Source organism: Sphaeramia orbicularis, chromosome 17 (assembly GCF_902148855.1).
Source record: "Sphaeramia orbicularis chromosome 17, fSphaOr1.1, whole genome shotgun sequence".
NCBI classification, from domain to species: Eukaryota; Metazoa; Chordata; class Actinopteri; order Kurtiformes; family Apogonidae; genus Sphaeramia; species Sphaeramia orbicularis.
The window spans coordinates 16720222-16736564 of NC_043973.1; the positions used below are offsets into that span (position 1 = coordinate 16720222).

General features: G+C 38.1%; 1 protein-coding gene across 2 annotated transcripts in view; it reads right to left on the minus strand.

Annotated features, from left to right (window-relative positions):
- LOC115437890 (protein wntless homolog) overlaps positions 1-16343 on the minus strand; it is a 34916-nt gene that overhangs the window by 1628 nt on the left and 16945 nt on the right. Inside the window, exons 5-12 of one of the 2 annotated variants that reach the window (XM_030161272.1) lie at positions 16191-16327; positions 9943-10111; positions 8535-8639; positions 5519-5616; positions 4282-4345; positions 3467-3610; positions 3284-3367; positions 2116-2284 (exon numbers count right to left, since the gene is read on the minus strand). In XM_030161272.1, coding sequence (XP_030017132.1) covers positions 2116-2284; positions 3284-3367; positions 3467-3610; positions 4282-4345; positions 5519-5616; positions 8535-8639; positions 9943-10111; positions 16191-16327 — 970 coding nt within the window. The remainder of the gene's footprint in view (positions 1-2115; positions 2285-3283; positions 3368-3466; positions 3611-4281; positions 4346-5518; positions 5617-8534; positions 8640-9942; positions 10112-16190; positions 16328-16343) is intronic. The other variant, XM_030161273.1, reaches the window with a different exon arrangement.

A 16343-nucleotide genomic window follows, 5' to 3' on the forward strand; every position in this document is an offset into this window, starting at 1 on the left:
AAGAGGTAGAAAGTATAAATGTTGTGTGAAAAAGAAATTGGGAAAAAAATAGATACTCAAATAAAAGACACATGGTTCTATCTACGTATTACTGTAGAGCCTTTTGTGAGTTAACTTGAAATGTCTCTGATCTCCTGTTTGTTAGAAATCTACACTCCTCTAAATGATGGTGATTTTTTTTTTTTTTTGTGAAGCTGTTTTTAACAGCGATTCACAGATGTATCACCTAAACATACAACATATAAGACATCATTTCACTGATGGCAATGACGTTTATCTCCGGTTTTATATTCATGTTTGGTTGATAAATTTGCATGATTCCATTTTTGCTCTGAGTGACTGATTAAAAATAAAAATAAAAAGTAAAACATTAGGATTGTTCAGTGTCTTCATTAAGGTGGTTGTAAATATTTTGTGCACGTGTTTTGGTTCTCAAACAACCCAGCTCACTGTTTTATCCATTTCTATCACATATTCTGTTTCATCTCGAGCTGCTTTAGCTGAATTTCATTTCCATAAATACTTTCAGCTTGTTCAGGACAGAAGTGAAACTCAAGAGCAGATAAAGTAAATCAACACAGAGTTGGAGAGAGGCCCTGTCCCCTCAGACCGGCTGACGCAGTTCAGGGAAAGCTTCCAGGACTTCAAACCCTCTTTCTCTCACTGTGTCAGTGACGTCAGGAGATGGATGGATGGTTTTCATTACTTCATTGCTCTCCTCCCCATCCTCCCTCTTCATTTCTCCTTTCCTTTCCTTCTGGAAGGAAGCCTGTTGTCCATTAGAACCACCCTCTCGGGCCAAAGAGACCCTTCTTTCCCCTGGGAATCTGGGTACTTCTCAATCACTAACCCACTCCCCTCCTCCAAAAACAAACTTTGGATGAATAGGCAGCTTTACAGCAGGAGACAGGACGGGCCCTCCATCAGAATGAAGTAAGAGCTGCTGAAACATCACAGATTCAATACCTTTAAAGAGACCTACGATCAATGCAACGCTTTAAAGGCACAATAACTTCATTAACCAGACCTTACTGTAAATGTGGGATTTTTGGCTTGAATCTCTCAGATATGCCAATATTTTTCAGGGTTTTGGAGCATTCTTTGGACATGTATTCACAAAATATTTCTTATTCAGAGTTTTTCCAGGTTGTTACATGGCTTTTTGCCCCTTTTTTAAAATCTATTTTGTGCATTGTACAAAACCCAACAATGATGATTCACAACAAAATACTTTAGAACATTGTAGAAATAAGTTTCAGCATTGTGCTATTGGTCTATGTTCAACTGAAAAAGGATGATGTGTCATCTATGACTGAGCTCTTGGCTGGTTTTAAAATATTAGGCATAAAACTACTGATCAAAACATCCACTGGTTTTTGCTTCAAGGATCTTCACCCTCTGTTTAAGTCAATGCATCAAATATCTGTGACCACATTCTACCCTTTAGATTATATCCTTTAGTCCTGTTGACATTTCAGTCACAAAAATCTACAACTGGATACATTTCTCTCAGTCACTGCTTTTAAAAATGTCTTAATTTTATACAACTTTAATGATACTTGCCATTGTTCTACCCCTTTTGACTAATTCTCTTTCCTTAGAGTGTGATTGCTGCCCATTCCACCTGCAGGTTTCATATGAACCCTGCCAAACTGGCATCATAAAGAAGAAATTGTTCATAATGTCTTGCTTTGTGGAAGAACACAAGAATGAAAAAGTTTGTAGCAAAGTCAGCTGATGAACTCAATTACACACTGTCATCTGGTAAAACTGGCAGAGTTTGGATGGAGCGAAGTGGTGATCTTCCCATAAATTTGTCTGGAGAACAGCTGCGTGTATGACACATTGCAGACCCAGTGACTTTCAGGTATTTACAAGTTTCAGCTTGTGTCACTGTGAATCTTTGGTCTGAAAAGTTTTAATACCAACAGTAAGATGACATTTCTGGGGTTTTATAAACATGGGTATTATTTATGTCAAACTAAAGCTTTACAAATTTGGCTATTTTGAACTCATTTGTCATAGACAGAATATGAAGATTGGTTTAAAAATGTACTCAAACATAAAGATGACATCCATCTCCACTCAGAGAATCTGATAGAAAAATGTAGTTACCAGTGATGCATTGACCACTTGATTGCTCGTCTCCATAGCGTTCGTGAGATGGAGCGTAGAGGAACATGATGGCAAAGACGTACAGGTTCCACATGCCATAGATACCAGTGAAGAAGGCGCTGTTCACCTGCACAGTGTGCTCTCCCCAGTGCCAGTGGCCCTCATTCACCTGAACCAACAAACAGAAACAACACATAGTTGCTCTTTACTGCAGCAAGTCATAAATGCTCATTCATTTCTGGTTATTTATGACTATTTATTTGTATGCATGTCTGATGTGTAGATGTTGTATATAAGTGAAATAAACTAAAACAAGTGCTGCCAGGCAAAACAAACCCCGCCCCTCGCACGTATTGTAGTTTATTTTGGCATCGATCCAGCTGATGTCATAAAGTCTGTGTGTGTGCTAATGTCAGCATATCAATTGCCTCTATATACGAGGGCTGTTCAATAAGTTCATGGTCTCACCCAGAAATACTGGTTGTTATAATACAGGATGTTACATTCTTTCGTGATGGGATAGTGATGCTTGAACATCGATGGACCAAGTGCATTGCTGTAAATGGAGATTATGTTGAAAAATAAAATATAAATTATCAGTCTGTGTTGTTCTGTTCTGGGTGAGGCCATGAACTTATTGAACGGCCCTCGTATGTGCCAAGTTTTAAGTAAACTGAAGCACAATTGATGTTTTTATGGACATTTGAAATTTCGCCCATTATAAGTAAATGAGAAAAAAAAAGATTTAAAAAAAAATTACTAAAAATTTGAACTCTGAGCTACTTTTCCCAAAATGTAACCACACCTATTCTGAGTCACTAGCAATCTATAAACCCAATTTGGTGTGAATTCCACCAATAGTTTTGCTGCTATAGACATATGAAATTTCACCCATTATAAGTAAATTGGAAAAACAAAGATTTTAAAATTTCATAAAATATTTGAACTTTGACCTGTTTTTCCCAAAATGTAATCAGATCTTTTCTGGGTCACTGGCAATCTATGAACCCAATTTCGTATGAATTCAATCAATAGTTTTGCTGCTAGGGTGTGAACAATCAAAGAAAACAAACCAAATCAAAAACAGTATCCCTTGCCTCCTCTTCGGGGGGCGGGGTAATAAAACAGTCAGCAGTAAAGCACTTTCTTTAGTCTAATAACCCCTCACCTGACTGATGATGAAGAAGATGACCGTCATAGCAGCACAGGTCAAAGTAACCAACATGAGGAACTTAAATCGGAAAATCAGACCCTGTAACGATAAATTGCATGTTATGAGTCTGTTAGAATCTCTTGCACTGAGTAGCTGGGAAACACAAACGGTCATGATAAATGTATTCAAACCACTCACCTCATAGTGCAGATGTCTGGCCTTGGACATGGCAGGTAGTGAGGACCTCTTACCACTGATGTTGCGGAAGACTTGAAAAACCATGAAGCAGAGGAAGAGGAAGTAGAGGCAGGCACAGATTCCTGCCACAATTATGAATGCCATCTGTGGCGAGAGTAGTCAAGGAAATACAGACACACACATCCCTGATATTACGGTTAAAGTAATAATATCAACTGTTTGTCATGATGGTGAAAAAAGCTGGAATATACCACAGCCAATTATGAGCAACTAGAGAGAATAAGACTGACAAATGATGAGACAACGGTGAGGAGGTAGGGCTTATGGGTCAGTGCAGTGTGTGTTAACTTATAGTTATAAAAAGGTGTGGGGAAGTGTGTATTGATGTGCAGAAAAAAATACTGAAACTGTTTCAAATATTCACAATCAATATGCTTTGTAAAATTAATATCTTTTACTGCATTTGCATAAGTCAAACGATGTCTGGTTGGGTTATATGCCCTATTTATAAATTCTTATGACTTGCACTTGTCTGCAGCAAAGCAGAGCAGTTGGCAGTGTGTCTTACAAAGGTCTGATGACCCCGTTATAGACCAGCTGCCTTTGTCAACTCACTGTGAGTTGGGAAAACTAAGCAAGCTCTTCCCAGCGACGCTCAGAGACAGAGAGGGAGGAGAAAGACGAGAGAAGAGGTGTGCTGATGAATCTTGCATCGCTCAGCCTGGCAGGCATCTTGTCAAAGACCCTGGGTGATGTTCACATATGGCAGTAGTGAATTATTTCTTATTTTATTTAAAAAAAAAAAAAAAAGATACAGCCAGCTCGGTTCCCACATCAGACGCCCAGATGCTGTAGAAGGGGTTTGTTAACTGGACTCCTCTGGGGATAAAAAGACAAACAAATACTCATGTTGACTCCACTAAGACTGTAACAGCACACAAGACCATACCTACATACAACATAGACACCCATCATTAAATTGTCCTAATCTGTTTCATCTTCCCCTTTTTGCTCAAACGTAGAGATAGTTAGAATATCAGCAGCAATATGATGTTTTACGAAATATCTGGAAAATAATATTAACTGGAAGCAGCAAATAATAACTAATTTAAAAAAAAGTGAGTACAGCTACTCTGATATTCAAGATACATTGAATAATTTGTGTGTCTTGTTCAGTGGCCCAGATTTATCCATTTAGCTATTAGTTACTTTGACTTAGATATGATTAACAGATAATACTGCATGTTGGTCCTCCTAAAATGTATTACCACCATATTTCTTTCAAATACCAACTTTAATCTGCTACAACCTATCGCTATATTATACCTCTAAAATTCAGTAAGATCCATTTTCTTTCTTGAGAAAACTGGTGGAGCAAATCACACAGAATCTGATCTTTTCAGTTAATATAGACAATACGTTCAGTTAATTTGAATAATCAAGGTTTTACTATGTGAAAATCAGAAAAATAACCTAAATCGAGAGATTATTCATCTCAAGACCTTTCATTTACAGCAAAAATTCAAGAGGCAGCTTTTTTGCATCTTATAATATATTAATTGCGAATGTGCTTATCTAGTCATGTATGGCATTTGAAACATATGTAATTTTTAAAATACCTTAACGTGCTGCACACTTAACAACCCCCCCCCCGGCCTAATATAGTGTACGATTCTGTTGAAAGTTACTGCCCTATAATTTAGATTAGATTGTCTTTGTGTAAAACTTATGACATACAAATTTATATTTTAAAGTACTCAGATATTATAACTGTACATGGCTGTTTCAAGCAAACATATCACCCCAACAATAGGGTCATGTTTCCATTTGACCTTGGAAAAGTAGGTCAAGGTGACCTGTTTTCAATAGGCTTCTGCTCCATGCCAAGATGCATCCACAGTAAAAATTTGGTGCGGATATGTCAATGCATTATTCAGATAATGCGATTACGTCATTGAATGGACAGACAGACGGACAGACAACGAAATGATTACTAAACTCATTCAGCCTAAAAAATGTTTCCTAAATTGCCATTTAATAACCTGGTCTCACCTCTCATACATGTCAAAGATGAAAAGGCAGAAGGAGCCGAAGATGACTGGTCCAACTTGCTTCCAGTAAACTGAGAAACGGTTCCTCTCCATCTGGTCCTGAGGAGAAAAGACAAAACATGCAGATGAGATATGTTACAGTTTCCAGACCACAGTTCACATACTGTTCTATCATCTAATTTGATTGAAAGCCCCAGGCTAAATGTTAACGAAGCATCCATGAAACCACAACTGCTTGAAAAAAAACCCTTGGAGGAAGTACAGATCAAATACACAGAGCTCACAACAGAATAAGGATGTAAATCTGTTTGAATCTGACCAAAGTACATAGTGAAAGTAACCGAGAATAATCAGATCAAGAAGAAATGAAAAGACACCATTTACAAATTTAACCCATGTCTCCAAACACTTTTAAATGTTCAGTGCCTCTAAAAATATCTGTTCAAGTATTCACCCCTTGGACTTTTTTGTACATTTTAGATTTAGCATCACAGTTACAGTTAAGGGGGATTATTTCCCCCAGTCAACAGAATTTCAAAGTGATGCAGAAACACAAGTATTCATCCTTCAAGCTCTGTTTTGTGGTCCAAACACTAAGGGATCAGTTTTTTACTTGGTTACTGCAATGTACAGATATTATCAAGTAATCAATTTCCTTCAGCAGAGAGGAGGATTCTGTGGTCTGAGGGAGTTCAGAACAAACCATCTGCACATTTAAAGCTGCTAGGGGCTGCGTCTTTCTGTCTGGATGGCTCTGCACAACATACCAACCTTACCATGAATTTCTTACAGTCTACGCAACCTGTTAAAAAAATATTAACACTGATGGCTGACATTGCGCTTTCATTTTCAATTTCTGTAAAGATTGAAATTTCATTAGAATTTCAGTCTTGGCAGATGGAGCATCACTTCATCTGTGAGTGAAGTGTTTAGTGATATTCATAAAGGATGGCAAAACAATAATGCTCAAAATTAGGAAACCAAAGCCAACTGAATTTTCATGCTGCAAGTTCATGTTCATGTGTCACTTCTGCACAGTACCATTTGTTATATACACAAATGAAGCAGTCTTAGGCCACCATCCACTTTGTTTTTGAAAGGTTAAAATAAGCATATATAGTTATTTCTCAATCTCTTTTCTAAAAGATACAATATGAAAATACAGGAAATCTGCGTAGTTTTAAAACACACACAGACTAAAGTTTGCACTTTGTGTGACCTGAATTCACATAACAAAAAAGGTATTCAAACAATAAGAAACACATGGCCTGGCGTATAAATAAATAAATAAATAAAGACCGCGGTAAAAGTCATAATGTCTGAAGAAAAGAGGTGTTCACTACAAAAGGAAGTCACTCTAAATACCTAACTATTTGGTCTGCGGAATCATATTTTTTTCCGCAAAATAACTTTGAAGGCAGATTTCTTGAATCTATACAAATCTAATAGTAGCCTGAGACTTTTGTGCAGTACTGTGTTTTTATCTTTTAACAAAAAGAATATCATCAGGTTGTGGCATAAAACAGAAAATGCAAAATAAACAGATGTTAATGAGCATCTACATCCCATGTTGATCATGAACATGGTTTGTTTTCAGTGACTGGATGGTGTGATGCTGCCACAAGGTGGACAGCATTATAAACAGCTTAAGAATGAGACTGTGGACCAAAGGAGACATGACAGGAAGCTTTTGTTTAGCATTTCAAGATTTAAACTGACTCTTATTATAGCTGCTGCATCAATATTTCTGGGTCTTTTCACTCATTTAGGAACTTTCCTTTGCAGCTAACCCCATTTTGCCACAGGTATCTTTCACCCCGTGCTAGAAATACGCTTAGTGCTCCCATAACTCTATCCACGTTCCTGGCACATTTGCTTAAGTGTACTGGTGTGAATTTCCATTTTCCTGCACTGCCTCTGATTTACTGCCGATGTTGGCAGTGATGTCTTTTTGTATTTCGTCATTACGTGACCTCTTGCTGAAGGAGTGATGAATACAGGAGCACAATAAATAAATACAACCTTGAAATTACAGTGTCAAAAAAGCAGAATCCATGTGATTCAAAGTTGCACAAAAATAAGATCAAGTCCAAAAAAGGGTGAATATAAAGACACTGTATGAATGTATTCTTCAGTGGTACATTTGCCAGCAGCTCTATAGGACACCTGTTAATTACTGGAGCTGTGCATAAAGGATTAGTGACCACAAAGTGCAGCATTTTAGAGACTGATGCTTTCTACATAGAGCTCTGGTTCAATATATAGAGCATTTAGGGCATCAATACACATCCCAGAGGTGTTTACAGAAATAGATGTATTATGCAACATCAGTGACCCTGGTTACATCTAATCATGGTCCTTCAATGCATGCATTTCTATCAATGATAAATACATTGTTAAGTTTAAAAAAAAAAGCATATATTTTGATTCTCAGTACAGTGAAAGAAATTTTTACAATATTTAGATCCAGTGAAATGCATGCATCAATAGAAGAAAACAGTTGATGCACTACATATCAAGACAAAAGAAAAAATAAGGTGCTGCAAACATGACTGTACAATTAGGCATACACAAGTATTTGTGTATAAGTGCTGCTACAAAAAGCATGTAAAGAGTGAAATGTTTGCGTGAAACGTACTATATGATAAACATCCAGGTGTAGTTATACTTGAAGAACCTTGGTGATGCAATTGACTTGACGTAGAGATGCACAAAGACTCAGTTCCACACAAAGCACCAAAGAAGGGCAGCAGACATGTGCATAAATGCCAAGACGAAAAAAATACTGCTTCAGCAACTGAAAGTCTCCACACATATGTAAGCGGAGCTCAGCCTGGCAGACGACAAACTCATGCAGGAGCAACAGACTGCCACTCAGACAGCTGAGCAGGAGGGAAAAGAAGTTAATGGTTCCTTTGATCGAGGAGAAAAAAAAAAAAACAAAACAGTCTGACCACCTCCATGACTGCTCAGTCCAGGCTAAACTATAGATGCATTTGCTGCCAGAGGAGAATGACCTGCGATTTTTTTGTGGGGCATTCAGGGAAGATTTTGAAGATTGGCACACAGAGCAGCTGCAGTTGTCCTCCGCCCATGAATTCTGCTTCGAAGAACTCTGTTTCCTGGACAAAAATGACAGTGGAGACATGGTGAGCAAAACCTTTGTCCGCAAAACCATGGAATGTGGTATAAGTACTGCAGTTAAGAGTGAGGGGAATTGAAATGAGTGTGATTTTTAAAAGAAAAAAGCAGAGGGTCATTATAACTTCACTCATTCAGGAATTATTTTGCAGCTACTTCAATATTATGCAAAATAGAGCAAATAAAGTAAGAGGGATATGATTAGATGTGTTAACAGTCACAGCCTGTGCAAAAACGTTGATGTGTAAAATATAATGGTCATTCTGTTGCTTTACATCTTTGTTTTTGGCAGATCTACAGAAAAAGCAGACAGCAGAGCCAACACCAACATTATCATGGCGTGTCTTTGATTCTTGCTTGTCTGACCGAAAAGAAAAAAATCTATCCACTCTACCCATCGTGAGTCTAACGTGTGGCTGAAGACCAGAGACAAAGATAGAGACTGGCTATGTGCTCTCATAAGACACAACCAGAGTTCAGATCTAAGCAGGGATGAGTCAGAGTCAGAATGGCCTCAGTGTGAGCCAAGAATCAATTCAATAAGTTCAGGAATCAGGAATCTGACAGCTGTGAGGCTTGTTTACATAGGCAGGTTGTTGCACAAAAAACACCTTTCACTGCTAAATATTTAATGGATTTGCATTTTTAATTAATTTTCCTTCTGAAATATGACACTCTAAAATGCTGTCAAAATGAAAAAGTTCCCTGTCAAAACTGAGTAATTATCTAGTTCATGTAATTACAAAAAAATGATTAAATGATCAAAAGTAACAATTATAGCTGACTTTGTTATTAGATATTACACTTGGTTAAAAAAAAAAAAAAAAAAAAAAGTACTCAGTATCCTACTGCATTTCAAATCTAACCTTCTCAACACTCTTTATCCAAACAAATAACTTATTCAAAGTGTTTTTGCAGGGCTGTGAAGTGGTGGCTGCAGTATGGAACAGACATGAAGCTTTCAGTTGTTACGTTCACCAAACATCTTCATAAAACGTCAAGGATGTAAGAAATGAGTTACATCTTCAAGGACCTGCTTGATCAAGTCACTCATAGCAAGCTGTTTAAATTAGGCTGAAATAAGAAAGAGGAGAAGGAGCAGAACAGTGAAGCATTCCTGTAAACAAGCACTTGTTATTCAGCGAGACGCTCTGTCCTAAAAATTCAAGCATAGGACCTAAAGGCCTGAGATGCTGTGGTAGAGACGGCAGCTGAAGAGGCAGCTTACAGCTCTACAGGAAAACAAAAACATCATGCAAATATGAGTGAGGATGGGTACAGTACCATGAGGTGCTCCCCACAGAAGATGATCCAGAAGGAGAGCAGCATGGAGTAGAAGATGCCCTGTCTGATGTCTCCAAAAAGCGGCATCCAGGTCCAGTTGAAGCCAAAAGAGAACCACTCCACTGGGATGTTGATGAATGTCATGGAGATCCCCAAAGCAAAGATTACCCTGCAGATGTAAAACCATTAAAATCAGACTCAAGTCTAAAAATCTCAAATTTATGGTGATTTTGGAAAAGAAACAGCTTTTAATTGTGAGCCTCATGGAGATGAACTGGTGCAGTGTGCGTTAGGGCTGCATGATTTTGGCCAAAAATAAAATCCCGATTTTTTCCTCAAAAAACTAAATTTTCGGGTAAAACTGCAAAAAACAACAGAAGTCAGCATTTCATTTTCGTGTGCAGCCCACAATGCAAGGCACTGCTCCCTACCTCAAATCTGTGATGGTATCAAGGAATCCCTGAAAATTCTGTGATGGGCCCACAGAAGTTATACTAATGTAAGTCAGTGACAGGTATCAGTCATGTGTGCATGCGTGGACCACATAATATGAGTGATTTCAATGCGGTTATATTTAAACTGGGGGATCTGTGCATGGAGGAGACCCAGGACACACTAGAGGGATTATATCTCTGGGCTGGCCTGGGAACGCCTCAGGATTCCCCTGGAGCTGGTGGATGTGGGCAGGGAGAAGGCTGTCTGGGCTACTGCCCCCGCGACCTGGATCAGAATGAAACGGATCCGTGTGGGACAAGGTAAGATGAGTGATCCCCATGAGGTTATATTTAAACTGGGGGATCCATGCTTGGACCGCGACTTACATTGGTATCACTACTGTGGGCCCATCACAGATTTAAGGTCTGTGGTCATTACACGAACTTCTGTGAAAGGCTGCTCTCACAGATAGGAGGAGGAGCCAACGGTGGCCCGTAGGTGCGCAGCCCGGAGGCACGAGAGATTAAATCCATTTGACAATTTCCCTTTTCAAAAAAAATTGTCCCAATTCAAAAAGCCGTTTTTGATTTAAAATCGATTAATCACGCAGTCCTAGTGTGCATTCAAAGTAATGCTGTATTGGCAGTTTTTCACTTGGCACATCATTCACTTCACATCACAAATGTTTTTGCTCGACTTTCATTGTCCGCCGTCTCTTTACCATCAGTCAATAATATCTAATTTATTTAAAAGAATGACCACATCTTTAGATGTGTGTACATGCATGTTTTTTTTCCGTTATAGAAATGTCATATTTACTGCTCAGTACATGTGGTGATCTGACTCATTCTGGATACTAATACCATCACCACCTAAACTAAAATAGCTGTCTCCATTACATGTTTGTTCCAAATGTTATGCCAATATCAGACCTTTTTTACCCACAAAACAAATACCAACAGAGCTCAAATGAACAGACTCAGTCAGATGTGGCCTGATCAACTGTCCCATACAAATCACATTCATAACTAGAAGCACTCGGAGAGCGCAGACCTCCACCAAGGCTGATCAGTGGCCCCCCCCCCGTGGGCCCCCCCACCCCCGATCACCACCAAAATTTAATAATTTCTTCCTTATCCCATTTCCAACAAACCCTGAAAATTTCATCCAAATATGTCCATAACTTTTTGAGTTATGTTGCACACTAACGGACAGACAAACAAACAAACAAACAAACAAACAGACAAACAAACAGACAAACAAACCCTGGCAAAAACATAACCTCCTTGGCGGAGGTAAAAATATTTTAATGTAGTACGGGTGCATCTGTGTCTGCTGAGCAGACTCATTTGATTTCATTATTGATTAGATTATCCACTCAGCTACAACCACACCGTTTCCCTTCCACCCGATCAAATTCTACATAATTCCTCACCAGCTAACCTCATTATTATAGCTCATTCGACACAACCTTGAAATCTAGTGGGAGGAGGAATTAAAAACAGGCAGCCTAAAGGAAGGCACAATGTAGCTCGTATTCTCATGTCTGCAACAAGCCCCTGCATGCCGCCAGTACATGAGACAATGATGGTAATAGAGAGAAAGAGGGAGGGATCCAGGGGAGAAAAAAGCAGCAGTTAAAAGGTGTCCTAAAAATACGTACCTATCACTGCAGGTAAGGGAGGTAAAGTCATAAAAGTTCTAAGCAAACCCACTACAGAAAGTTCAGCAGCAATGTTCCACAGAGGTAAGAGAGTGCAATCACATTTGCCTGGTATGCAGGGAATGTGTCCTGAACACCACACAGACAGGGGAGCTGAGGCGGGTAAACTGAGTGTTTAAGAGTGTATGTGTGTACAAAAGACAAAGGATTGATGTTGCGCTTAAAAACAAAGTACACATTTTTTTCACAGCATTTTGATATATGATAGCAGTAAACACAGGTGTGTACAAATAACACCAATTATGACTGCATTCCATTTAGGTGAGCAGAATCAGGAACACTGAGATTGTGAACAAGCCTGGGCAATAATAATACAACAACAGACACCACATCAGTAAGAAAAGTACAAAAAAAAGCTTCAAAATTCAGTACTTTCAGTAGTATATGAAGAAATGAAACCCCCTCAACTCTAGCAATGAGTGACAGTCATTTAACAGTATGTTGCGTCTCCATTAAGATGAAACCCTACATCTGAAGTAAGTAAAAATAAGAAAACAGTGATGCACATGAGTACCACAATTAGTTTTTATGATACCATACTATTTAAAAAAAAAAAAAAAAAAGACTGAAGAAAAAAAAAAAACACCTCAAAGATATGTACCAGACAGTATCTCATTTTGTGCCGTTTAAATCCCATACCACTTAGATAATAGTGTTGTAAAGCATCTTTAAATACATAAAAAGTATGTAAATAACAAATATGTGCAAATCCCAATGTTCTGATTACATACAATACAAAAGTATGACACATATTGTATTGCCAGATTATTGTCACTATACATGGCTGTAATATTTGACAGTGAAACCTCGTTTAAAGCCACACACAGCTCGGACATGTATTTTCACAAGAAAATGTCTCCAAAACTAGGTGAGAAAAGCCAATTGTGACGCAGTCTAAGTAAAATGTGGCATGCCAACAGTCACTTTCCAGACTAAACACCATTATAACCAAATGATTTAACACACAGACACCCGTGAACATACTGTGCTGCATTCACAGCTCTGTGGAAGTGGAAAATGTCTGAATGGAAAATGACTGAATGAAAGTGTCACACTGACACTGATTACTGATGACTCTTTACTAGTTAAACTTCAGTTACTGTACATATGTGCCTTTATAACTGATACAGTTAAATTCAAGTGTTTAATCAAACTCTATGAATTTCTCCTGCTTTTCCTACTCTATAAATCCAAAATAGTTCATCATCAACAGTCTTTCCTTTTGCACACCTATGTGACTTCTGCTACTGGGGGGCTCTCAAAACAATAAAGGATGTAACAGATTCTATTAGATCCTTTGTCATGACATCATCTACTAAATAGATAATGCCACGAAGTAATGTGGTATGAGGGGAGTTGTCCTTTAGAACACTGATGTAATCTGTCGTGACAGAAGCAGAAATATATTTCACTTTAATTTTAGTGGCATATACTGTATTTATGTCATTTAATTCTAACATTATGGTTGTGAAATAATGTTAATGTTGGTAAAGAGAATATGATGCTATTGTAACGTGACCAAATTAAATGAAAGGTCATGTCTGGACATTGAATGCAATGTCTCCTAGTCTGAACATTGTTGGAAACATCTAAACTCCTGTAAGCACACAAGTCAAAATATATAACGGGCCTAGCTGACTTTAGATATTTTATTATATATATTATTATACTGTAGTATTGAAGACCATTTTCTTATCTGGATGAAATAAGTTTTAGGGCAGTTACATGTTCTCATTTTACGTTTGCGTTGCTATAGGTCATTTGACATCTGTCCTCTCAGTTTAGATTCAGTCTGAGGTTTACCATTCTGACACCTCTGTGGACTAGCATGACAGGAGACTCTGATAAAGCTTTTACAGCATGAAAAAAATCATCTGCTGTCCACAAATAGGGTACAAGTTGCACTTCCTGAGAGCCCACTGCTCTTTTGGGAATAAGAGTCCTGAGCTGGAAAAGATATAGAGAAGGAGAGAGCACTGGCTGTGTGTGCGCTGTATGTGTGTTTTCTCAGTGAGCTGTGTGTATGCAGAGTGTGTCGGTTGAGTGCTAGCTTGCAGATTTTGTAACGCGTTTCACGCTTCGCCTGGCACTTCCTGTGGCGTAGAGCACTGCCTCTTACTGATCCATCTTCCCAGCACAGCAGGGGGTTGGAAAAACACTGGGCTCTGAGCATGGCTTTAAGTTTTCATAGCACAGCGTTCAAACTATCCGTTTCAGACAAACTGCATCTACCTGCTGCTACAGTTGCGGAAAAAATTATTAGACAACCCTTGTTTTCTTCAATTTCTTGTTCATTTTAATGCCTGATACAACTAAAGGTACATTTGTTTGCACAAATATAATGATAACAAAAATAACTCATAAGACTTTAATTTCAGAGCTGATATTAGCCATTTTCCATGGTTTTCTTAATAATAACCAAAATCACTTAAGGTCTTACATCAATAGCTTTGGCATTGTACTGCCAAAGACAGTGCTTTTAGGCATTCCATGTTTTCTTTTCTGTCTGTTTTAGTTACATGATACACACAGGTGTTAGTACTTGATTCCATAACCACTGTTTTGATGACTTTTGATGGTCTAATATTTTTTTTCGCAACTGTATGACAAGTGTAGATAAGGTATGAACTGAGGTGATCTTAACTACTTTCCAAAAAAATAACTGAGGAAATCTGAGAAGAGAACCCTCTTCACTTTTATAAAGATCAGAGTTCAGAATCAATTCTAATTCATAGTTTTCAGAGACTTTTTCAACAAATGACATAACATAACTGGATGTTATTAAATGTTTAACTTGCAGTTGACGGTTTATTGCGACCTGCTGATGGGGATGCGATAACACTTTTCCTCTGACATTACAAACAACATACTCTGATCTTAGTGACCTTCAGTGCAGAGTTAACATGACCTACTTGCAGATTTCATCCATAGTTTATAGGTGCTGTTTCTTAGCAGACATACTGAAACTGGGCCTCTGTGGCTTAGTATGAAACCATTAGGACCTGTGTCCACAGTTAGCTGTTTTGGTGCTTGCTGTGTTCACTTTCCATACAAATACTATGAAGGGATCCTATAAGGCATACTGGTGTGATTCAGCAACCACATCCAACAAGAACATTAAGGAGTAAAATCAGCTTTGAGGCACCACTGCTAGATTCAGCACACTGACACCTCTTGCTGGAGCATAGTCCTTAAATATCATGGATGACACAAGTCACCCAGCACATAGATTGCTTTCAGTCTTTCCCTCAGGGAAGTGTCTACAGAGACCCATCAGAACCCAGACCAGCTGTCTCAATGACTACTTACCCCCTGGCAATTACAATACTGAACAGCATGCACTTTACTCAATTCAGTAAATATTTGTGGGGTTTTACAAGTATTGTTGTAATTTTTTTGTTGCCATTTTTAATATACAGATTTAATGCATTAAGAAATTACAAGGGTAATTGCATTTCATTGCATCTAAATGTATAAACAAATATTTTACATACATACAACAAGAATTGCAGCCCTGCTGGTTTTATGGCTTTGTGAATAAATAAGTTGCAGTTTACGTCCATCCAGAATTGTGCTGTATAATATAAATACATAATGTAGACTTCGAACAAATAAAGTACATTTTTCGTGAAATTGACATGCACTACATACAAAAACACCATACTGATGTGTATGATTTCAGTCTTCAATTACAAATGTTAGATAATGGATGAAAAATGTTGCATTAGAGCATGTCCAATGAAATTGACCTTTTGTGTACAAAATGTCATCACTTCATCCATTACACAATAATAATTAGCAATTTGATTCTTGACATATGGCCAAAAATTTGCCATGTTGTAGCTAGGACATGGAACTTTGATCACAATGATCTCATTAGTTCACTTTTAAGTCCAACTATTTATGCAAAGTTTAAGACAATCAATCAAGCTGTTTCCTGAGATACTGTTTTTATGAGAACTGGACAGATGTATAGATCATGGTTATCATCAGCAGAGAGGCATAATATGAACTGAATAATTTTACTGCACTAAAAGTGCGTTTTCCAAATTACAAAACAGACATATTAAAAACATGGTTACAGCCTTACTTCTCCAGCAGCACAGGAGGTCTGCTCATGAGGGTGATGCGTCTCCAGTACCAGATCATAATGATGAGGATGCTCGGCGTAAGGAATGTCTTCATGGCAAACCAAACTTTGGTGAAACCTACATTCTGGTGAATACCCTGGTACAAACATCAG